The 22979-nt window shown below is 52.5% G+C and overlaps 3 protein-coding genes and 1 non-coding gene across 4 annotated transcripts; 2 read left to right on the top strand and 2 right to left on the bottom strand.

The window, feature by feature from the left end:
- Positions 1 to 336: 336 nt before the first annotated feature.
- NCLIV_012530 (conserved hypothetical protein) lies at positions 337 to 5106 on the top strand (the record flags this gene model as incomplete). The annotated part of the gene is made up of 1 exon (XM_003881439.1): positions 337 to 5106. The coding sequence occupies one exon, from the start codon at positions 337 to 339 to the stop codon at positions 5104 to 5106; it is 4770 nt and encodes a 1589-aa protein (XP_003881488.1).
- A 3542-nt stretch (positions 5107 to 8648) lies between these two features.
- On the bottom strand, positions 8649 to 17634 carry NCLIV_012520 (putative 3'5'-cyclic nucleotide phosphodiesterase; the record flags this gene model as incomplete). Its single annotated transcript, XM_003881438.1, has 12 exons — positions 8649 to 8921; positions 9455 to 9559; positions 10075 to 10201; positions 10609 to 10701; positions 11476 to 11784; positions 12481 to 12706; positions 13082 to 13259; positions 13796 to 13891; positions 14430 to 14539; positions 15275 to 15478; positions 16560 to 16591; positions 17120 to 17634. The coding sequence occupies 12 exons, from the start codon at positions 17632 to 17634 to the stop codon at positions 8649 to 8651; spliced, it is 2268 nt and encodes a 755-aa protein (XP_003881487.1).
- On the bottom strand, positions 14934 to 15006 carry NCLIV_t060001. Its single transcript has one exon. It is a non-coding gene; the product is annotated as a tRNA-Arg (tRNA).
- Positions 17635 to 20688: 3054 nt separating the features above from the next.
- On the top strand, positions 20689 to 22023 carry NCLIV_012510 (hypothetical protein; the record flags this gene model as incomplete). Its single annotated transcript, XM_003881437.1, has 2 exons — positions 20689 to 20884; positions 21863 to 22023. 2 exons carry the CDS (start codon positions 20689 to 20691, stop codon positions 22021 to 22023), a joined length of 357 nt encoding a protein of 118 aa, XP_003881486.1.
- Between the last annotated feature and the right edge of the window lie 956 nt (positions 22024 to 22979).

Genomic DNA, 22979 nt, shown 5'->3' with positions numbered 1-22979 from the left:
AAAAGCAAAGATCTCGCTGATTCGCGCCTGGCCCCTCTCGGTGAAGCCTCTGCGGCAGCGGATACACACCGGGGGTCTCGACAGTTCTCTGGCTGCTGCGCGTTCCGAACGCCTCTCGAAAGCGTCGAGTTCTTCTTCTCCCACGTGTGTGTCTGTGTGTACCTGTGTGGCTGCAAGAGGAAGCCTGCGGACTTCTTCCCTCTGCTTTCGCCTTGCTTCGCTTGCCTGCGATCACAGTGGGTCTCGACCGTTTCGGTGATCTTCCATTCTGTCTTGTGTGCACTGGTTTACGCGTCGGCCTCTCACTGTCTTTTCTCTCCCTGTGTTTCCAGAGAAATGGAGCTCGCCCATAGTCCCTGGCCTCCTCCGCATGCAGGCGGCGAGTCTTTGTCACTGCGTGCGGCAGCGCCCCTCTGTGAGGCAGCCTCCTCCCAGGGGGAAAGCTGTCGTGTTTCTGCCTCCAGAGAGACGTCTTTTCCTCGCATCTTCCGAGGCTCTCCTGACCCTTCTCGCGCTTCTTCTCCTCACTCCAAAGATAGTTCCTTGCCCGCTGCAAATCGCGATTGCCTCTCTCCGCGACCGGCGCCAACCACAGCCTCTGGAGGCGCTTCTTCCCAGCCTTCCTGTGCTCCCCAGTCTCCCTCCCCAAGCCTCGCTCTTCGCACCGGCCGGGACCCTGCGTCCGCGGCGCCTCCGAATCCGCTCTCTCAGCGTCACGGAGACAGCGTCGATGAAGTCTTGGTCTGCAGCCGCGCAGAAGCAGATCGCATTGCCTCCGCGCGCCGAGCTTCCGTCCACTCCGCATTTGCTGTCCTCCCTGGGTTGTCTCTGCGCCTCTTCTCTTTCTTTGTCGCCTTTCTCTCCGTGTTTGCTGTGCATCTCCACATCGCCTCACTCTCCCTGCTCGTCCGTCGCGAGGCGCCGGCAGACTACCGCCCAAATGTCCCCTCCGGTGCGGCCGAAAGCTCAGAGACCCCAGGCGGTGCGTTGCGAGAGACGGAACTCGCCGAGCCCGCGCCGCACGTGCTTCTCCGGGATCTCTTTCCGCGAGCGTCGCCCGCTGCCTCCGCCGCCCTCCTCGCAAGTCCCCCGACCGGTGCGCATCTGCCAGCTTTAGTGCGCACTCAAAATGGAGCGCAGACGACTGCCGAGCCAGCTCAGGAAGCGTTGCTGACCACGCTGCTCCCTCGAGGCAAAGGGGCGCGCGACACCCCCGCCGCCTCCCTGTCTTCCCGTCCGGAAGCGAAGGAGGCCGCGTTCGCCTCGGATTCGCCGAACGGGTTTTCTTTCCTAGACTTCTCGTCCTTCCGTGCTGCGTCGGCCCTTTTCCCCCCCTCGCTTCTGACCTCTCCGTCGCCCCTCCCGGCCGCCTGGCCGTTCGCCGAGGATCTCCTCATTGCCTGGCACCTCGCCTGCCAGGCGCTTGGCTGTCTCTTTTACGGCTTCGCTGCGGACTTCCGGGGCCGGCGCTGGGTGCTCTCGAGAGCCCTGAAACTCTTCACCGTTGCCTCGCTCGCGTTCACTGTGTGTGCACTCCTCACGGCGCGGATGTTTCACCAGGACCAGCCGGTGCCTCCTCCCCACGCGTCGTCTCTCTCGCAAGCAGGCGCAGCCTCGTTCGACCAAGGGCCGCCTCATAAGGCCAACGCCTCCGGGAACACCGCACAGGCCGTCCAACCTTACGTTGCGGGGAGTGGCGGGGGCCAGGCGCGTGGACGGTCCGAAGTGAAGGAGAAAGGAGCGAGAGCAGGCGAAGCAGCGACCGCCAGTGTTGGGCCAGTTTGGGGCTGGAATCAGAGACGGCTGTCGTTCGCGGGCTCCTCGGAACGGGTTCCTCTCGCTGCGCCGCGTTCCCCGCCTAGAGACCCCAGCACAGTCGGGGGAGAGACCAGCGAACACTTGCCCCGGACGCAGGCGGAGACGCAGGTTGCGGCGCTCGGCAGTCCACCCGAGACTGGCGCGGAAGACGTGGGGAATGCCTCGCCAGAAGACGTCCAGGAGACGCGCACGCAGAGCGAGAACCGACTGGAGGATGCGTCTCCTGGGCTCGCTGCGTCGCCAAGGGCTGGCGCTTCGTTCGCGGCATCAGAGGAGTCCCAGAAAGGCGAAAGGCCCTTTTCTCCGGGATTCTCCGATGCGGACGACGCGGAGCCAGGGAGCTCCGTGCCGAGCTTCCGCAATCCTGCGCCTCGGTCGTTTTCGCCCGCCCTAGCCCTGAATTCCCTCGCCGGCGTGTCGCCAGGAGCGGCGGGAAGCAAGTGGGGTTTCATGAACCCTGACGCGTTTCCTCCCGTTTTCTCTTGGCAGACAGTGCGAGACTTCGGGGACTCTCTCTGGCGCTCGACCCTCGCGAGTTTGGAACGAGCCTGGAATGTACTAAAGTCTTCCTCACTCGTCGCCTCTGTTGTGCTCCTCCCCTTCATCGTCGCGCCGGTACTGGCTCTCCTCTTCTTTTCCTTGGCTGCTGCCGCTTGCGGGGGAGTCTTCGTCGTCTCCCACTGCATCTGTTTCGAGGCGGCCGCATCCTTCCGGCTGTCTCTGCATCCCAAGGCGGCGCAGGCTGCCAGCCCTCCAGGCTCCGCTCAGGAGACAGTGTCTCCTGGGTGCCTGTCGCCTGTGAACGGGGACAGCTTGAGGAGGCGGGTTCCTGGGGGGCGTGAAGCATTAGATTCGCCCCTCCTCGCTCCTGCGTCGTCTCGAGCTCGCCAAGGCGCCTCGCTGTCTGTGCTCGCTTGGCGGCTGCAGGAGCTCCTGGCGGCCGTTTGCTCACCGGTGCATGGCCTGTTTCGGCGGCAGCTGGAGACGCCGCATGCAGTCAGTCGGTTCGCCTTCTCGTCCTCCCCGTACATCCCCATTGCCTATCTGGTGGCGATACAGATGGCGGCGCATTTCTTTCTTCCTGTTGTTCTCTCGGCCTTTCTCTCGCAGGCTGCGCCGCCTGCGTCTGCAGTCTCCATTGCACCCTTCCCCTTGTTTTGCTTAGCTGCGTCTTTTCCGCTTCCCCTCTGCCTGCTCCTTCTTCTCATCACAGATTGTATTCTCGCAGAAAATCCGTACTTCCTCTCTCAACGCGTGTCTCTTCTGAAGGCGTTGCGTTCGCGTGCGCCGGAAACCAAGAGCCCGCGCCGCAGGACTACGAAAGTCCACCCTACTCAGCCTGCCGGCGGCGGCTCTTCCGACCTGTCCCCCGTGTCTTCTGTGGCGATCCAAGTCCACTGTCCACCCCCGTCTTCCGGCGCAGGCTGTGGACATGCGACTTTGAGTGCCGCGCCCTTCCGCACGCAAAGAGACTCGCCAGCGAGCTCTCTTCCGCGAGGCGACGCTGCTGAACCCGGCGGCGTCGAGCACCCGCCTGCGTCCTCGTCCTCGCTCCCGGCAGCGTTTGATTCAGAGGCGCTCGGATCTGCCGTTCACAGACTGTCTCTGCCAAACCCTGAGAGGGCCTCGCAGCCAAGACGCAGCACGTCGTCAAGTGAGCTGTTGGCTCCGCTTCTCCCAGCTGACGGTGGAACCGGAAATTCTGCTTCAGGCGACGAAGCGTCGGTTTCTCCGAGATCCGAAGCAGCTGGTTGGTGTTGCCTATCGTGTTGCGTCCGTGCAGGTTTTTCGTGTCTGTGTCCGTGTGCGCGTCGCTCCAGTGGCGATCGGGGGACGTGTTGCCCATGTACCGTTCCCCTGGCAGCGAAAAGGTCGATTCCGGTGTACAGACAGTATCTGAAAACCAGCCGCGTGACTTCGCTCTGGGGCGTCACTGCCCCGGCTGCGTTCATCGGTGCCGCGTTCTCCCTGCGGGGCTTTTTCCGCTTTCTGCTGCTGGACTGCGTTGTCCTCGAGGCCACTCAGCAGGGATTCGCGCAGAACGGGAGCCCGCCTGTCTTTTCTCCAGGACAGGCACAGACTATGGCGGCTCTCGCTCCGCTCCTCTCGGTTGATTTCTCATGGTTTAATGCCATCTTCCCTTCTGCGCCAGGCGCCGCGCCGATCGCTCCGGGCCCGATCCAGTCGGAAATCGGACCTGAGCTTCATCTCTTTCAACTCTGCATCCCCGTGATGCTTGTTCGCGTCCTCACAGCGATTCTCCCGGTTTTTCTTCTCTCACTTCTGCCACCCAAGCCTCTGCAGATGGTGGGAGGCATTGTGTGTGGCTTCATGAGCTTTGGCATTGCCTTGACGCTGACGACGCTCAGCCAGCGGTTTCCGTCGATCCCCCCCATCTCCGCTTCCAAAACCGCGTCGCTGCTCTACGAAATTGTCTTCTGCTGGTGCAGTTTCGCCCCGGCCTTCACTGTCGCTCTCCTCCCTCTCCAGGGGTTCCATACAGGTGTTCGCGGCGGCGCGGCGGCCGCCGCGTCTGCCTGCGTCAGGGCGGGGGCAGGGCTTGCCATTATTGTCGTTCAGTTGTTGTTTCGCGTTCCCTCGTGGCGGAACTTTCCGGATATCTTCTCGAACGACGATCCCTCTCTAGGTTCCCCTCTTGACTCCGCTCCTGCGGCGGAGCTCTCGTCGACGACTACTGTCTCCCCGCCTGGGAGCATGCAGAGCGGAGGGCCTCCGACGGATACCGGATCGGTGGGTCAGACCAGCAGTGACGATGCATGCTCGGCAGAGGCAGTTGCGGCTGCCATGTTCGCGTGTGGGTATTATGTGATAGCGGCGGCTCTGACTCTAATGCTCACGACGCACGTTCGCCTTCCAACTTTTTTTGGAGACCAGTTGATTGAGGAAGAGGAGAGTCTGCAGCAAGGTACGACTGCCGAGGCGACTGGGCGCATCGCGGGCCGGAACAAACGAGGAGCCCGGCCGGAGCTCCGCCGCCTCGTTTCGCAGCGGTGGGGAGCACAGTGGGTAGAGGGTGAGGAGGAGGGCGTCGGAGTCATTCTGGATCGACTGTATCTTCACCTCGTCACGCGCCCGGGAGATAACCGTGGGGGCGAGCTGGAAGAGGATGACGAATTTGAAGAACTCGCGGACGAAGTGCGCTTCTCAGGAATCACGAGTGAGCAATCCATTTCACAAACGAGCGGCACGGCGGGAGGCGAGAAAGACAGTGAACGCTGCCGAACTCAGGTGCTGCGAAGCCGTAGGACCTACCTTTCTCCCGACTGAGACCGTCACCAAGGAGTCAAGAAATTTCCCAGGGAAGCAAGAGTCTGTAGAAACCCGACCACACGTTCGAATGCCTGTGGCAGGCATATACTTTAATTTAACGTGAACATATGTATGTCTACTATGTACAACTAGATGTACACGCCGTGCGTACTGGGAAGATCCGACTCCAGTGAGGGAGTCACTGGTGCACCTGTGCGTTTGTCCACTTTTGTCTTCAAGTGGTGCAAGGACTTCATGCGCTGAACAAGACTTGTTCAATGTGGAAGGGGAGGGGGGCGGGAGGTTGAGACGACCCCGTCACCTAAAAGAAGAATTATGTGTGGGCGGTGAACATTGTGTTCGAACAACTCGGAAACAGGTAGTGTCACCGTGAGAACTTTCATGCCCTGAGTTTCGCACGCAAGGACTGCATTCGGCTTTCTTGTCGGAAAGTTGCCCATCAGTGAATCGCGTCACTCTCCAGGCCACAGCCAGTCGCAAACGCAGCATACACGAAGGCAGGGTATATTGAAACTTGGTGGCACTGGCAGAGGGCGGGGTCCTTGCATCATTACGCTCTATCAGGAAATCTAAGCGTTTCCGCGGAGCCCCGCGATTGGAGGGTATTTTGGGTACAGTGGCAAACAGCGCGCGGATGGGCAAGAGCGTCGTCGGCGGAACAATATCAGCACAAGTGGCAACGCAGCACGGGGGACCCAAAGAAGGCAGGTGAAACGAGCAACGAAGTCTGATAAAGTCTCACAGGTTAGACCTGCGCTTCTGCTATGGCGAGTTGAGGGCTTTGGGGGCACGTGTTCGTGGAGAACTCTCAAAGGCCGCTGTCCTAGATACTTAGTGAGAACGGTTCCAGTCATGTGCAGCAGGCGCGATGTAATACGCTTCAAAAAACAAGCATTTGTGTTAGCCTTGCGTCGCTAGGTTCACCGATCTCGTTATTTCGTGTGAAATGTCGGAATATTTTGGTGAGCTTTGAATCCCCCACCCCCCTGGAAACAGTGGCAGATTTCTTGTTGCGTGGTAAGCGAATCCTGCTGACTGGGATCACCATGAACGATGTATGTAGCGGTGGCGATCGTCTAGTAACCAGAGCGTTGAACAGTTCTAGTGTTTGATGTCCGCGAGTCAAACGATCAGATCCTCTCCCCAAGTCATCCGAATTCAGTGCTGGTGCGTGTCTTTGGGCGCTGTCGGTTGTTCAATCTCCAGGTGAAAACAACCTGCCAAACAACTGTATCTCCGTCATCCTTTCACCCGTCCAGCTTATAAAACTACTCTCCGGCTCGTTCGAGATAGCGTTACGTTGCACCCCGGATGTTGGTACAGCTTTTTTAAGTGTGTAAGCAGTCTTCATGCACCTCGATTCAATTGCGAAGCTCTGGTTCTCCCATGAGCGAATAAAGTCTCTCTACGTTGACTCACATACGTGCTCAGGAATGCGCGAGTTACATCAACTAATGAACCCTAAACAACTCAGTCGAAATCGCATGCCTACCGGGAACTTGGCCGAGAACTCGGGTAGCACTGTTGTGGGGCGTGGGGCACGCGTCAGAGAAAGCATATCCGTAAAAGCACAAAAATAAACCAGTATAGTCCAACAGAACAATGAAAAATAGAGACGTTAACCGTAACGTCAAATCTTTTTAAATCCTTCTTGCAGCGCCTCATCCGAATCCCACTCAATTCCGTTAGCCTTTATTCGGTTCCATGTCGCTTGATTTGCATTGAGCAAAGGGACGCATTTCTGCATCACAGGGAACCGAAAAACGGAAGGCACAGCAAAGAGGAATCTGTCCATCTGGGCGCTGGCGTTCTTCAACCGTTTCCACCCAGAAATTGTAGTGGAGACATCGCTAAAATCTGGGTATGTTGTTCTACCAGAACCAGCATACTCTATTAACGGCCGTCTGTGCTAACAGACGGTTGCCGTTCTCTGTTCACTGTCTCACAGCGTTTTCTAGTATTTACAACGGTCAACCCAACAGTTTGTTCAAGTGTATTCACCAGCCGACTGGAAGACTGGGCTTTCCAACATAGCGTCGCCAATGTCAGCCTGACCCGCTGGCGCACGCCAGCGTCATCGTGCGGGTCTTCGTACGTTGCAAATATATGACTGAAGAGCCTGCATCGGCTTTTACTTTCGTTCTCCACACCTACTCTCATTATGTCGCTGTTGGTGTTGATAAGCGCAAGCTCTTCAAACAACGGGCGGCTTATGAACGTAATAAACCCGTCTTGACATTTGGGCACATCAGTTGTACGGGGATCACAGCATGGGGAGATTCGTAGCCGAAGCGTCTTCTCTATCTCCCCCTGAGCACAGGACACCAGTGCATAAATGGGGGAAACAGCACGTATTGTCCATTCACTAGATCTACCGTGAATGCGTACGTTCGCGCAGCAGAACGTACGAGTCAGTCATGCTTAACACCGCTGCAATGAGAGCGGGATCTTTCCTCGGTGGGAGAGAGGAAGGATAAATTCGGTGAAAGATGCCGAACGTTGTGAAGTAAAACGTTTTTTCACATCTGGTAGCAGGTACTTTATTGAGGCAACACGTATTCATCTTCTCGACAAACTTCGCATATCTTTTTAGCACGGGCACGCCGTCATGGTGTCCCACAGTCCCGGCATACCTGGTTGAAAAACTCCGTCTGCACAGCTTTTGAATAGAAGTAATGCTGACGCCATTCCACCGCTGCATGCCTTCAAAAAACAGCACATGTATGCATACATCGCTATGTAGGAACTTCTTGGTGTGGTTTGCCAACATTACTGACCACACCAGCTGTGCGAATGGATGCCATAAAATTTTGGTACATATATATACATATGCAGCTATATGTCTGTATGTCTAGGTGTCTCTGTGAGACGGGGGTCAGGAACAACGAACAGATCTCTGGGGAAAATGATGTAGCTCAGTCCTTTTCCACATAAACTTCCCAGTTGAACGCACAAACACCATGTTCGAAACATGATTTTCCTGCCTCGCCGGCGCACGGAACCGGTGTACAGATGTCCCGTGGACTGAATGAATGGTTTAGTCAGCTGATGACATCTCTTAAAAAATACACCCTCTCATCGAAATCAGAAAACCCGCTTTCTTGCCTCACTCCTCGTTCCTTAGGGACACCAGCGCGTGTAACTTTGGGCCCGATAAGAAATACTTCGTAAGGCCTCCTCCAGTAGTTTGTCGTACTTCATCCACAGTTACCTATTTGATCATAATCTGTTTCCAACACGCGTGCTGAATCTCCTATGAGTTCAACCGAATAGCCGTGTATGAGTTCTAGCTACAACACGCGGGTTTTGCAGAACCGAGCCCGAACCTGCGGATGGAGAATCTAAATGGAACCCGGGTGACGGCAACTACCAAGGCGACACGCAAGTACATTTGGTTAGGGTAATCTGATGTCTTAAAGAGCGTGAAGCTACACACTAACGCAGAGCAGACTCATTGATGTTTCTCCTGCATTGGGACAGCATAAACTGCAGAAGATTAATGTCTTGAAAAATTCAGGTCTCCAGACAATCGGCGTCACTCACCCTACATCGGCACCTCGGATGCAAGCCTTGGCCAGTAGATTGAGGTCCTTGATATCTTCCTCGGACGCCTCGTCGAGATCAGTTCGGGTTTTCGTCGGGAAACTCAAGGGAGGGGCATTATTCTGGTCGTTGGTTGAATGGGTGCCTCTTTCTCCCAAGAGCTTGAAAAATGACGACATCGGTCGCCGTAGACGGAACCGGCCAATGAACTTATAGTGAAAGAAAATGTCGGTCTCCAAGACGAGTTCGATAATGTATTTCCGGAAATCCTGAAAAATCGAGCAGGAGTGAGCACGAAGTCCGATGAGTGACAATATAGATGACTCGCTGGAGCCTACGCTCCCGTCAACCATTCGCCGAGATGAAACCCCGTCAAAACGCCTCGGCTGTCCAGGTTAGTTCCCTCCAACGTCGATCATCTCGACAGCCTCTCCGTGCACCACAATGTACATCTGGTGTTCTCATGTAGAAGCTAGAAACTCGGTTCGCCCCCGTGAACAATTTGTGTCTGCACAAGTGACGTTCCTGGGAATAGGCAAGTTGGAAGTAGAAGCAGCGTCCAGGAGGTCCAGTTCAGTGGTGGTAAAAAAATTGACCACGTTTCTGTTCACCAGCAGCTGACCTAACGGCACAGATAATTGAAATATGGTATGCAGAGGGACACGCGGTTCTGTTTCTACCAGATGGAAGTGGGATTACGGTATTTCGATGCCGAGACCCTTGTCGTTGCTCGATGAGTGTTCTTATTTCCAGTGAGTGGATTAATTCCCTTCCACATAGAGCAGGATCAGGCGAAGCTCACGCGCTTGTCCTCCGACGAAAATGTTTCCGCAACGTCGAATACTTCAGTGCCGTGCATGGTCATTATTCGGAACGCCAGAGCGGAATGGAAGTTTTCCAAGACAGACTGCACGAGCAGGAAAGATGGCAGACCCTACCTCGCAGCATTCATGCAACCTAACACTTTCTTGGCGACGAAGAAGGGCACCATATACTCGCCAGACAGTGATTTGGTCGGATTTTATCCTCGTCTTGGTATCGCCAAACTCACTACATTGCCCTACTCTTCTATCGCAGACAAGCACCCATTGTGGCTTATTCTTGAGCAAATCGAGAGATGTGGAAACCTGGGAGCACTCCCATATGGCCAACTAGAAATGATTCTGCAATAACGAGGACGCGAATCGTTGAGGTAGACTGGATTGAGACCCGATGTGTGCTTTCTGTTATCGACGGTGGCAAGAGGCACATGTTTCATCTGGCTGTACCGTGCAGTACGCGTTCGACGTGGTTTGTACCTATATGGCTCCTCAATTTAAGTCAGAGACCGTAACTCCTAAACCAGTGGTGGAACTGAACGGTTTCTTGTGACAGACTCTGAAAAACGACGCAACCACAAATATTTCTTCGCAGCAGACTAACTCGGTCATTGTAGGTGATCGCAAGAGGATGCCCGCTGTTCACCACGTAATTATTGTTCATGCCGAAGTGTCCGACGTCGTGCACAAGAGCCGCGACAATGATGGCTGTCTGGTGCAGAGGCTTGAACCTGGATATCGAGCAAACAGCAAGCAGAACATTCAACAGTGGCCGATCGCGCGTGTTTCAAATAGTACCTGTACACGAGATGCGTGGGTCTGCCAAGATCGCCCTCACGTTCCCATATAGCGCTACTGAGCTTAGCGCTGCCTGTGTAATAGATTCCAAAGAGCAGCTAGAGTAATGTGAGCGGGGGATATGAAAACGTCTAGGCATTACGGCATTCTCTTCTAGGAAAAGTCCCGCTGGTGGACCGGTAGAAGAGCATACTGTCAGCGACAATGATTAATTGTCCATCCTGTTACGTAATGGGTAACGCCGGGGTCAAAAGAAAGCCGAAAAACTTTCGATTCCATCACTTGTTGCTTGCCAACTCGCGTCACCATGGTGTTGACAAGCAAGTAGCACGTGACTCACATGGTCCAAACGTGGCAAGCACGAAGAAGGAAAACCATCATGTGCGCCACCGCTGCGCCATGCTGTTCATTGTGGTAGGGGTTGTGCCTGTACCTGTGAAGGAATCATTAAGCACACGGCAGGGCCTCTTCTAGATTTTCGCACCGTGAATAAGACACAGTGACCGAAGAAGTGACCTGCGAGTCGAAACTAACAGACAGCCATGAAATCTCGAAGGACGGGCGCAACGTGTCGTAACACGCGGTGTTCTGTGCCGCTCTAACGGCAAGCCACTTACGCAACCAAAACAAAAACCACTTTAGGTTTCTAAATATGTCGTGGTGACCGAGATGCCACATTTTTGAGCAGACGCTTTACATGCCATTCCAATTGCTGGCTCAGATAGAAACTCAAGCGTGTGAGGTACTTGCCCTGAGGCATGCGACGACTCAGCTGCCGGACCTTTGAGAAACTTCTCTGAGGAAGTTACGCCATGTGAGAGTGCGCAAGTAAAAGACGGGTTCATGCTCAGCTAGAAATCGGCTGCGGGCGAACAGTGGCACATAAAAAAAACAGGGACAGTTCCGTGTGTGTGGATCAGCAAGACAGCAAAAATGCCACTTTCTCGCCTTTACGCTAGTCCTCAAACTGTGCAGGGAAAAAATGGTTTTCTCTTGAAGTTGACGGACCCTGTGGAAAAACGATCGATGCAGACACAACCGCTTAGGAGTCAGCGAGACGCTCCTGAGTTGCCACAACGGCTGCCGCGTTTTTTGAGCAGTTTGCACGGGAAGTTGGCTCACTAATCACACCCAAGGTACCCGAAGATTGCTTCTACAGATCGAAAGTAAAGTCATCCAATTCTACTGTTAGGTTAAAAAGGCTCACTGCTGTAGGCGAAATCCTGTTGCCATCAATGTCATTCTGTTGGATTGCTCGCACAGCTCAAACATATTCAAGTCCCAGTCTTCTCCAACACGCGCAACCAAGCCAAGGAGGCGATCGTCAATGGTTTCGATGGTGGCAACGGAGAGATGTTCGTCCTTGTGTTTTTCTTCAGTTGGTAGATTTGCCGCTCCGAGCGAAGAGAAACTTATCTTTCTTGGTCGCGACTGGTTAATCCTGCCTAGACGCGTTTTTGCTCGCAGTTGAGATCCCGTAATTCCAAATGCACATGCGAGCGCATCCCCAAACTTGCTGAAACCACACGCACAGTTTCTCAACCGAACGTACTACACGTCGAAGGCAGTATCAACGAGACCCATCTCATTTTCTCAGGGAGCGATACTGCACCAAGAGGCTCCGCTTGTAACTCTATCTGTCAAAACGTAGTTAGTCTGGCTTTCCCCATCCTATGGGTGATTTACTCTGCTAAAGCAATACAACCTGGATCCAATAAACAGAGGCATGCAAGATATAAAACAGTAGTCGGACGTCCAATTCGTGGTATCTAGTCCCCAGAAAAGGTTGTTTTACAAACCTAGGAATCCCATTTTATGTGTAGCAGGAGGTCTTGTTGCAGTTTTCGTCCGATTTGCTTTGCATGCGTGGATCACTCTCCACAGTGTGTTCACAAAATGTAGCAATACAATTGTACGGGCTCCGATACTGTCTAACCTCCAAATGTACTCAGAGTTATGCAGTTTACTATCAAGTATGTAGCCAGATCGCAATGAATACCCTGTTGATCCAATAACATGATTGGATCATTCGTTTAGATCTTCGATGTCTAACACAATCCAAGTTCTATTGTGATAGCATGGTTTCGTGCATACTCAGTACAAATATAAGTCTATTTCGGGGCCACCGTGTGTTCAATGGAAAGCAATGCAGGACTTTCGCAAGCGATTGACTAAGTGGCAGGTCAAACAGTGTCTGAAACTCGCCTCTTACTCATAATCTTCATTTCTGTTTTCTCCTTGCATGCGTCGTGCATCAGTGGAATGGCGCCTCCGTTTGTTCGACTTGACGGGTACAGGAGACGCCTCTCTCTGGAAGAGCACTGGTTCGGGAATTGGCATGCTATCACCTGCAGCTTCGGGGGTCCGGTCTGATGTTCCTCTATTCTTCTGCCTCCTTTTTATTGATGCTATGTTTTCTGCATTTTCACCACCAGATTCTGGGTTCGACAAACATCAAACAAAAAAACGAGGTTTCGTTGTGGGCCAAGAGTTCCCCTAGTTTTGCGGGTACCTATATCTGTGCTCGGATGTACTACAAACAGTATGGAAGAAGTGATCCCCCCTGATCAAACGAGGGGTGTGAACAATTTTCCCAGAAGATGTGCAGCTACGGCACGTTCGAGGACTCGACAGGCAAATTGATGTCAAGAGCGTCAGGATCAAATTCCTATAATGCTGGACACCTCACAATAATTTCAGCTGTCATTCGCTTGCAGCGACGCTTGGGTGAGGTTGCATGGGTTTACCAAGACGTTTAGTGCTCTAGGGCATCTCATTATGAAGTGTTGTCTGTGAGTTTTGTGCTTCCGTACCGGATATCGATAGATTATATTCTCCCAGAGTTGCAGCTCCTTCGGCCCCACTAGGTCGGCTCTCTCCGACAACCCCCTGATCGGCGTCAGGCTCGGCGGGTAACGGGGAAGGTCTGTCCTCCCGATAGAAGAGGTATGGATCCGTTGCAGCATGCTCGTCGAAAAAAGACAACTTGATCTGGGCTCTTGTAAGATACAAGATACAATTGTACAGTGTCTGAGTTGTTGTTTCTCCCTTTCCAGGCGTGTACAGTTGCTCAGACAGGAGGCGCTACGAAGATGTAAACGCATAACAAACCTTCACTGTGGAAGTGAAATGAGGTGGTTTACTCACCGTCAGCTTGGTAGCGTTGTCTGATGTAAAGTAACACCAATTGCAACCTGTCTACGTGTTGACGGGCCTCTGGACTTAAGGTGGCAACCGTGTCTCGACATCCAGACGAAGTACTCAAACAGGACGGGGGATAAAAAGATTATTTTCACCTCTGTACCACGAAGAAATAAGAGGGACAATTCTGGGGCATATTAGCGACAGCTAGATACTATCTGATCCTACACCCCACACCGATTCAGGCTCGACCGGCTCCAACAAGGCACAATTTCACAGCATGGCTTGATGTCAACGGTGTGGAGGCCTGGAATACGATGAACGATTCCGAAATTTCTCGAACCAGTTTCTATTGTTTATGACTGTAGTGGACACTTAAGACGGACCTCTGATTCTTTGATGCAGTAGAAGGCGTCTTCCACCGGTGTCGCCTTGATGAATCGTGCCGCCTCGTCCTCGAAGCATCGGAGTTGCCCAGCCGCCTAAAACAGGGTTTCGATATATAGCCAGATGCTTGTTCCACAATTGAGATGAGTTTCGTGCTAGAGTATAATCGGCACAACTGGGGAGCGTAAATGGTGATGTTCGGTGTGATTACGATCCCTTTCCTCTGTCGTAATTTCGGTGCAACCTAGTCATATATGTATCACGCTTCTACAGCCCGCTGCTGTGATGAGTCATAATATTTTCGCTGTTAGCAACTCAGAAATGAGCAAAATGAGGAGCACATAAAACTTGACGAAATTCGTAGTGCGCGCAGCTTTATGCCATCAGCTCGACTCCAGGTTACATTACTCGGGGCCCCGCACAAGCAACAGCACCGCCCTCAGCTCAATCTCCTCCGCAATTTAATGATTTGTGACTCAAGAAAATTGCTCTATTTGTGGCGGGGGCGAATGAGAAGGTGACACCATGAAGAACGGCTGCATTTAAAGCAGAGTTTCATGTCACGAAAAGGTGCTGCGAGCTATGGCAGGCACTGGCCAGTCAAGACAGTCGGGTTCCCGCATGGTATCTCACAAATCGATATTCCAGGTATCGCAGTCGTCTGTATATCTCCAGGCGCCGCACCGTGAAATTGGCGATAATCATCGCGACGAAGTTGATTACTTGTAGGGGGACTCTGCTGCCTGATGAAAAAACAACAGGAGGAAACCGGTAGTACGCTGTCTTCGCCTGCAGCGGAGTGTGGTTTGCCGCTTGTGGGGTGGCCTAAAGGGTCTTCTCTGCTGCCCGGAGTGCATTGCTCAAGCACGGCTTCATCATCAATTCGACGCATTTTTTCGAAAGACATGTGCCTCCACATGTGCTAATCCTTGCAACTCCCCGTCCCATCTACCCGGGGGGAAAACGCCTGTGAGAGTACCGAGAGCACGCCGATGTGACAAAATGCAAAATCACGCGAGGGAGTTGTGACCGCGATTCTGTGCCGGAAAGAAGAAACTGGTTGTATGGACTCCTTCACAGCATTTGTAAACAGCTTCACAACGGAAACAGAAACCGGTACGAAACCTCTTGGCCATAAGAGCGAGACGGGACTCGAACCCGCAACCTCCGCCTCCGGAGGGCGACGCGCTATCCATTGCGCCACTCGCTCGACACTACTATATTTTGTGGCCTCATTGGGATGCGTCGCACTAAATCCCGTGTCCCGCATGAAGTTGGCCTGGAGTTGGGTTGGGTTGGCTGCACCAGATACAGATTGAGGACTTTATCTCTGCCGTGATCATCCGTGTTTTCAAGGTTCAGCTGTCAATGACGTCAGGACTGCAGAAGCTCCTCGTTAACTGTGGCAGTGGGTACAGCACAGCAGCCTGTGTCCATTTTGGATCGGTTAACGAAGACTACAGCCGAAGACAGCTTACAGGGACTTAATGTTGTTGGTAGAAAAGAAACGGCGATCACAACAGAGATGGACTCAACGAGGGTGATGAGCGCAAACTTTGGCCACTCGACGCCGCCCAGGATTGCCGAGAACAGAACGAACGGCATGATCGTCGTCCAGCCTATCTCGCTGGCATAATACGTCTTGTTTACTGTGAGGCCGAACATCTTGACCATGCGCATGGCTGCAAGAAACAGCGGATGCACCAACCAGAGAAGCAAAATTCGGCACACACTGGTATCGCGTGTTTTTAAAGGACTGTGATAGCAAGAAGCGATACTGGGATCTTTATGCGCTCTTCTACGGTGGACGCAAGCTTGCTCCATTGCCATATGAATCAGAAGTGAAAGCTGATCTTATCGGCTTCCAAGAAGAGCTAAGCAGACATATGTTGGCTCGATCTCCTCAATAGAGCAATTGCATAATCTCAACATTTGAACTGTTGGGAACTGGCTAGGTACGATGTGGCTTCTTCGTCTCCGTTCTGCACCAGTGAAGTTCGCCGGATGCGTCCTTCACACAAAATTTTGAACTCATTCTTTCTATTTTATGCCCGCTTTGTCAACGGGATGCCGACCGAGCTTACGTTCACTTAGAAAAACAGTTGCGAAAGCTGCCCAGCAGCACCAGAGTGTAAACACTGCTCGGAACCGTATTTGTAAAGCCGGGCAGCAATAGGCAACTGCAGCAAGGATGCTAGTAGGGGAAATGGCTAACAACGGAAGCGTGACAGCAGACACGCAAGTTTTGCAGACGAAGTGGCAGTAGACCAGAAATACTGGATTTGTGCACATGCGAAATTGTATGAGGAAAACCGGAAATGCGTCGATCGTCGCAATCGAGTAGAGACGTCCGTTGAGCAACCGCCAGCAGCATAAAGACGGAACGGTTCCAGCGATAAAATCAGTGGGTGAGGCATGTATGAGGAAAGACCAATGGAGGGTTCCAGCACGACATCGGCAGTGCCGTGTAAGTATTGGGGATCGGGGAGCGCCGAAAAGTCGGAAGTTCGAGGAGGTAAAAAAGGCACACCACACACAAATACAGAAACAATCCAAATTTTCCAGAGGCTAACAGTTGCAGAGTTAGAATATAGAACTCCGTTCGGGAGACCTATTTCAAGGCGATTCCGCAGGCCAAGGCTACGGAAGTGAACAAGAGAGATGCCCGCCCCCGTGGACCCTAATGAGTGTAGGAATACAGAATCTGGGTTCATCTTCTACAGGCAATGCAAACTGCCCCAGGAATTTACTGGAAAGACTTACGAGGCAATGCTAGTGCCAAGCATGAGAGGATCCTAACGACGAGGCCAGCAAAGTAATGCAGATCCTGTGTGTGCATGTGCGGACAAAACGCGGTTTCATTGTTGTCGGTTTTGGTATGAAAATGCAGACGCGTTGTGACAAGAATCTGAGAAACGCTGTGCCGAGCTCAGGCGTAGGAAAGTAAAGAAACTGGCTCGGGGACCCGTGTGGTGAGCAAATGCATATTCTTCCGGGCAGTTTCCTGATCCCGATATACTTTACGAGGTAAGTAACTGCAAGCAGGGAACAAACGAGAAGCGGTAAGTGGTAATACCTTTATCTGCCACTGGTGCTCGAGATCCTTGTTTTCGAATGTCAGCCAAAACGGGTGAATGAAAGAAACTGCTTCACCGTGTCGCCACTTTGTCGTGGCGATGTTCTTCAACGTAAACCTACGACACATTACACCTCAAGACTGGGAGAGAGCATAACAACCAGCTCTGCGCAACCACGCCCCCGTCTCGCTATCAGGTCAACAAGGGCAATACCTGTGATTGTATTTCTTGTGGTGGAACACTTACCGTTCCTTTTCTTCCGCCTCCGCATGTTTTCGGTTGTAATGAGTAGTAGAGATGTCAAAGCACCGGCCTAAGTTACTAGACACAGACTCTGGATGAGAGAACGAAGACCGTCCTGACTGCCGGCTCCACAGGTTGTTCACATCTGGTGAGCCTGAGCTGATTACGCTAGAAGTCTTTCCCGGAGGCGTCGCCAACTGGGTCACAGAAGAGGAGCGCCTGTCAGGGGCTTGGGGGGGGGTTTGACCTCCTGACAATGTCTTCAGAATTAATCGCTTCCACATGTGGAAGGTCCCTAGGGGTTCCTCGCCTCCTTGTGAAGCAACCCTGGCAGCTCCATCGGAACAGCAAGACGGCAGCGGGAGACCGGCTCCCGTCCCTGTACCCCCAGTCTCTCCAAGCCCTCCCGCGTCCTCTGGAATGACCCCCAGAGAGGTAGGAGGAAGACTCGACATGGAAACAGTCGATCGGCGATCTGCAGTGACCGAGTCATCGTCGTCTACTTGAGAAGTTCGCATGGTGCTGAAAGTAAAGAGACTAAGTCGTTTTCGGGGCAAGTTGAGGAAACAGAACGATCGCGCGGGTCCGAAACATCTTGAACAGGAAAGTCCATGAAGCTGACAAACGGGAAACACGTGGTTCCGCACCTTGTAAAAGAGTTCAATAGTTCAGATCGTCCTACTGCACCGCTTGTTCGTGTTCGCGTGACTCACGAAAATCATCTTCCAGTTAGCGCCTACAGTGCACAAACCTGAAATCTGGGCGTCGGAAAACGGTGCGCATGCCTCAGTGCAGGGAAACAGAAAGAGTTTCTCCATGCGTAGGGGGGATCCGCGTGCACGGCAGCAATTCCAGACCCTTGCGTGTTGGCTGTTGGACAGCGAGACCACGGCTAGCTACTGCGACACCGGTGTGGCGAACGCCCATGATTCCCCCAAAGTTTCGGTATGGATATGCCACTCTTTCAACTACACTACGCCATCAGTAAGAGCAAGCGGACAAGTTTCCAACAAGTCATGTCTGCTTCATGTTCGTTGTTTCTACGACACAGCCTTCTATGTGGCAGAAAAGTTGTCCTACTCTATACGTCGGCGGCCCACTGAGTGCCCTTCAAGTCTCATAGCTAGTGTGTGCCCAGCAAACCTGGCAAGAAGAGCAGTCCCAACTGAGGAGACTCTATATGAAAATGTGCTCGTGGACATACCTCCACGAATCTGAAATACTAAGTGTCTTCAGGGGGATCAGGTGATGCAAATCATCTTTCTTTGCTACCCCGCGTTTTTTACTGCGACGTTCTTCGCCACTTTCATGGCCTGATTGCATGCTACCCGTAAAAGCGGAACGGAAACTATTTTCTGCGATCAAACGTTTGCCTCACCAGAACTATATCTTTCTTCACGGAACAGCTGAAATTAGCATGGTAGCATCCCCCTGGAGCCGATTGGAGCTCCATGACAGAGAGCCCGAGTGGCCACAGTTGCCGCTACTACTGTTTGTTGAAGATGCGTGTTCCTTTTTTCCCGGCTGTCCAGAGATGAATCCGGGTTCCACGAACCATTTCGGCTGAGTGCTAGAGGGCGGTGCTTAGCGTTGCATAGACTAAACATGAATTTTTTGGTTTTCTCGTGTCTTACAAAAAGTGTGTTTAATTCACATTTCCACTTGCACAACGGCGGTGTCACGAGATAAACTTCAGTGACAACTCTCATTGTGAGGAGAGACCACATGGTAGTATTGCTGCAGACCGTATGACGCAGAAAACATTATCCCGTGGAAAATCAATTGCTAAATACACACTGCAGACAACGACGTGCCGGGACGCGTCCTAGAGTGGTTCGCGGTAAAACAAACATTCCCATCTCACTCCGTGGCATCGGCTTCTCGAATGCGTGGGCCCATGCCGACAGGGGAAGCCTCTCTAGTCTCAGTTTATCGTAGAGTCATGCTCTTTCCACTTTCCTCCCCTCCTTGTTTCGCTTCTGTGAGTGGACAAACGTTCTTTCATTCCAACCTCGAGCTGGACGTGTTAGACTGCAACCGTGCCACAATCGGCGCGGACAGAACAACAGCTGCTGAATGGGCATTCGGTGCTCAGAAGCCCCTGTCCCTCTCCGTGTCTAATGCCACCCACTGCATAAGCATCTGAACGCATATTGAGGGATGGTAATCCCAACCACTGCGTTCGTATTTTCCCTCGTTATCTGCGCTGGGTTTGCGAGGTGCCTGTTTGGCGACGAAAGCGTTTACTGTGGACACCGAGTTGTTGACCGGTGACCGCCCAACAACAAGCAACCATACCATATAGTGGTTGCCATCAGAGCATTAAATGACATTTTATACGATTGGTTGCTTGCAGGATAGAACACGGCATCTGGGGGCCGCCTGCAGATGCTTCTGAATAACCGTGTCCGAAAGTATGGTTCTGGACAGCACAAACGAATCTACATGTTATCAAAACAACGACCCCTTGACTGTAGGCTGCGGCACAACCGTTGCAATAGCACGATGTCGCAAATACGGAATGTGAATGGGTCTATAAGGAGTCCACACACAATGCTTTTTGGCCTCGCAAACGACTGGCTCACCGGACACACGCCACGATCATTATTCCGTAGCCTCTACAACGCAGCATTACGCGTCCAAAAGTGGGTAATACGCCTCACCCGGCTGTGCCAGCCATGTACTGGAAGTATTCTTCCTCTTCTCCTGTCTATTTTGTCGAACTCGGGTGTGTGCTTTCTTGCGGAACTTTCAGGAGACTGCTGTGATTAGCAATGCTTGCCATCTGTAGATGGTGTATACATGCTTCGCCCGTTTTGCGACAAAGGCAGCAATTTCCTCCGCAAACGACTTCTCCCGCTACAGCGGTTTTTCTTCCGATCAGCGACAAACTGCGCAGATTGTCAAACGGGGAATTTCTTCTCAAACAAGGCACAATTTTGGAACCGTGTAGCGAGTATTTCATAGTTGGCTGCGCCTGCTACAGCGGCTGGGGCACAAGAAATCGAACGCCGACTTGCATGCTGAGCCGTAAGACGGTTGGCAACGTAGTGCCTATGGCAGCTGCACGCAGCTTGATAACCCTAATAAAGTTTATTCGCTCCACCGGCGTCGCACTGGTGTGCGCAGCAGTTCCAGTAGACGACACGCACAGCTCTTCGTCTTGGATTTGGCTACTTTCGCTGCGAGCGCGCGCGCCAGAAAAGATGTTACCGCGCGGGTTTTTGGGGTGGTGAACGGATTCCTGAAAAGCCTCCCATCACGATGCACGCTGGAGCTGCTCCTGCTCGTGTCGCCCGTTAGCGACTACACAGCTGGCAGCTGCCGCCGCAGGTGTGAAATTGGTCCCGGCGGGGCGGCTCAGATCACGTTGTAGGAGAGTTGGGAGATGGTCAGGCAACACCGCAGCGGGGGCAGGGTGTACCTACGCTACAAGCAGGCCGGGTAATGCAGCAGTTTCTATTGTAATGTATGGTGCCTTCTGAACGCTACCGTCTCCTCTCACTTTTTTTTGCTTTTTTTGCCAGTATCGATTCACACTTGTTCTCTTTTTCTTCAAAACACTAGCCAAGATGGCGTCCGGAATGGGTGTTGACGAGAACTGCGTCTCACTTTTCAACGAACTGAAGATCCGGAAGACGGTCAAGTGGATCATCTTCAAAATCGACAGCACGAAGATTGTTGTCGAGAAGGACGGAAAGGGCAATGCAGACGAGTTCAAGGCTGGTTTGCCCGCGAATGATTGCCGATTTGGAGTGTATGATTGCGGTGAGTACTTTGATGCAAACTTGATTTATTCCTTTGTCCGGTTGTGAATTTTAGACTGCAATGTTCAGTGCGGGTAAAGCGTTTTATGTCGGCAGACCCACGGGGCTACCGTATAGCGACCGTTGTGGATAGCGGTGTTTTAGTGAGTCATTCGTTTATGCACAGGCGTACCGGAGTACTCATAGTTTGCACACGTGGTGGCTGTTCATCTCTCAGTAGGAGCGGTTTCTGTCGTCAGTGACGGTGTGTGGCGTTTGCTTTGCCGCTGTGTCCGCCACTCCTCTAGAAACGGTGGTTTGCCCTGTTTTCGTCTGCTTATGGGTGCAAATGCTGAGCCATTTTACAGTGAATCCCGTACTTCACGTTACACACAGAAAGCCGCCTTGGGAGGTTAGCGTGTCACTGCTACCTCACGTGTACACAGCTCGCACATTTTTTGTACTGCAGTTCAGCGCACATCCGGACGCTCCGTGTGCAGGACGACTGCGACGGCAGCGAAACTCCGGTCTGACGAGGGGCATTTTGTTTAAAGCTTACTGTGTGGGGTGATTGCTTACGTCGTATGAAAAATAAGGAGAAAAGACGGCCAGTTCCACGAGCCAAGTGTTACTGTGTGTGTGTGTAGCTGCGTGCCTAGAGTGATGGCAAGAGGCCTTTTTTTTTACCCGTAGTGGAGATGCGTATTGGACAGTAATCCTTCATAGTGAATTGCATATTAGTTTTTACTAGTTTTTTATTGTGCCGCTTGTACCAGGGGTCTAGTTAGCTTCGAAGCGACACGCGTGCTGCCATTTTATGTATCGGCCATGTGCACCGACGAAAACATGTGCCGTAAAGTAGTAGTACGCGCATGATTGGGATGCTCTCCAGTAACGAAATACTACCGATCAATAGTTGCCATACTGACGCTCGTCATGACGTCAAAAGCCGTTCATACGTTTATGTTCTGTGTACGTTTTCTCTCGCTTCTTTGTACAGGCAACAAGATCCAGTTCGTTCTCTGGTGCCCCGACAACGCGCCTGTGAAGCCGAGAATGACGTATGCGTCATCGAAGGACGCTCTCCTCAAGAAGTTGGATGGCGCAACCGCCGTCGCACTGGAAGCTCATGAAATGAGCGACCTTGCATCCCTCGCATAAAAAGTTTTGATGGGAACCGGCACGTGGCGTAAGTGGACTCCACAGTTTTCCTCCTTTAAACTGGCGCGTTGACTCAACGCAGCCCGAACCACGGGAGTGGTATGAATGTGGACATTCACAATTTTTGCCTCCATGCGAGCAGAAAAGGATATTCATTGTCCCTCGTCTTTTGTATGTACGTCCTTTAAAGAGACACTTATTTCGGCGAAGTTTTTATATCGACCGTTTTGTACTGTGTTGGACTAGCGGCAGCCAGTCCAGTCACCAAATAAATACATTCGCCATTCACGCTTCTGTTCGTGGCAAGCGGGCTTACGCGGTGGGCAAGGATGTCCATAATCTTTCGTCGAAGGAGTGCGGCGAAACTACCTTGCGAACGAATCCGCATTGTTCGTATCGCAGCAGCGAGTCATTGTGCTAGTCACACACGGATGCAGAAGCTGTCGTGATTGAAAACCGAATGCTCTAGAGAATTCTTCCTTGCCCTTTTCGGGAGCCGGATGTCCCGACAACTGTCGACGTCAGTTGCACATTCAGCAAAGAACGCTCACTGTCGGTGTATCGTTCTGTTAGCTTAAAGGAGCGTCTGGACTAGGAATATGTAGTCCCTCTTCAGAAACACTTTGCAGGCACACCCACCGCAATAGTGTCCCCACAGCATTGTCGTGCCAGTATATTAGTGCGACGTGCATTCTTTCAAGCGCTTGTTAACCATCCCTAGAACTTCCCGCTGTGGAGCAGTCTCGGCATATACGCTGTTTTGGCGCCCTTTCCGCCCCCCCCCCCCCACCCCCCCTGTGATAATCCTGGTTGTTCCGGGGGGGGGGCTTCTTTTAGGTACGGCAAAACAAAGCGGATTCGTATTCTACAAATAATTGGAACGTGTACCGCAAAAAGGGGCAAAAAAAGTGTCTGCCCCCCCCCAAACTGTAGAAAGAAGTTTTTTTTTGGAAACT

The sequence above is a fragment of the Neospora caninum genome, chromosome V, assembly GCF_000208865.1.
Source record: "Neospora caninum Liverpool complete genome, chromosome V".
Classification (NCBI taxonomy): Eukaryota; Apicomplexa; class Conoidasida; order Eucoccidiorida; family Sarcocystidae; genus Neospora; species Neospora caninum.
This window is presented reverse-complemented; position numbering and strand designations above follow the sequence as displayed.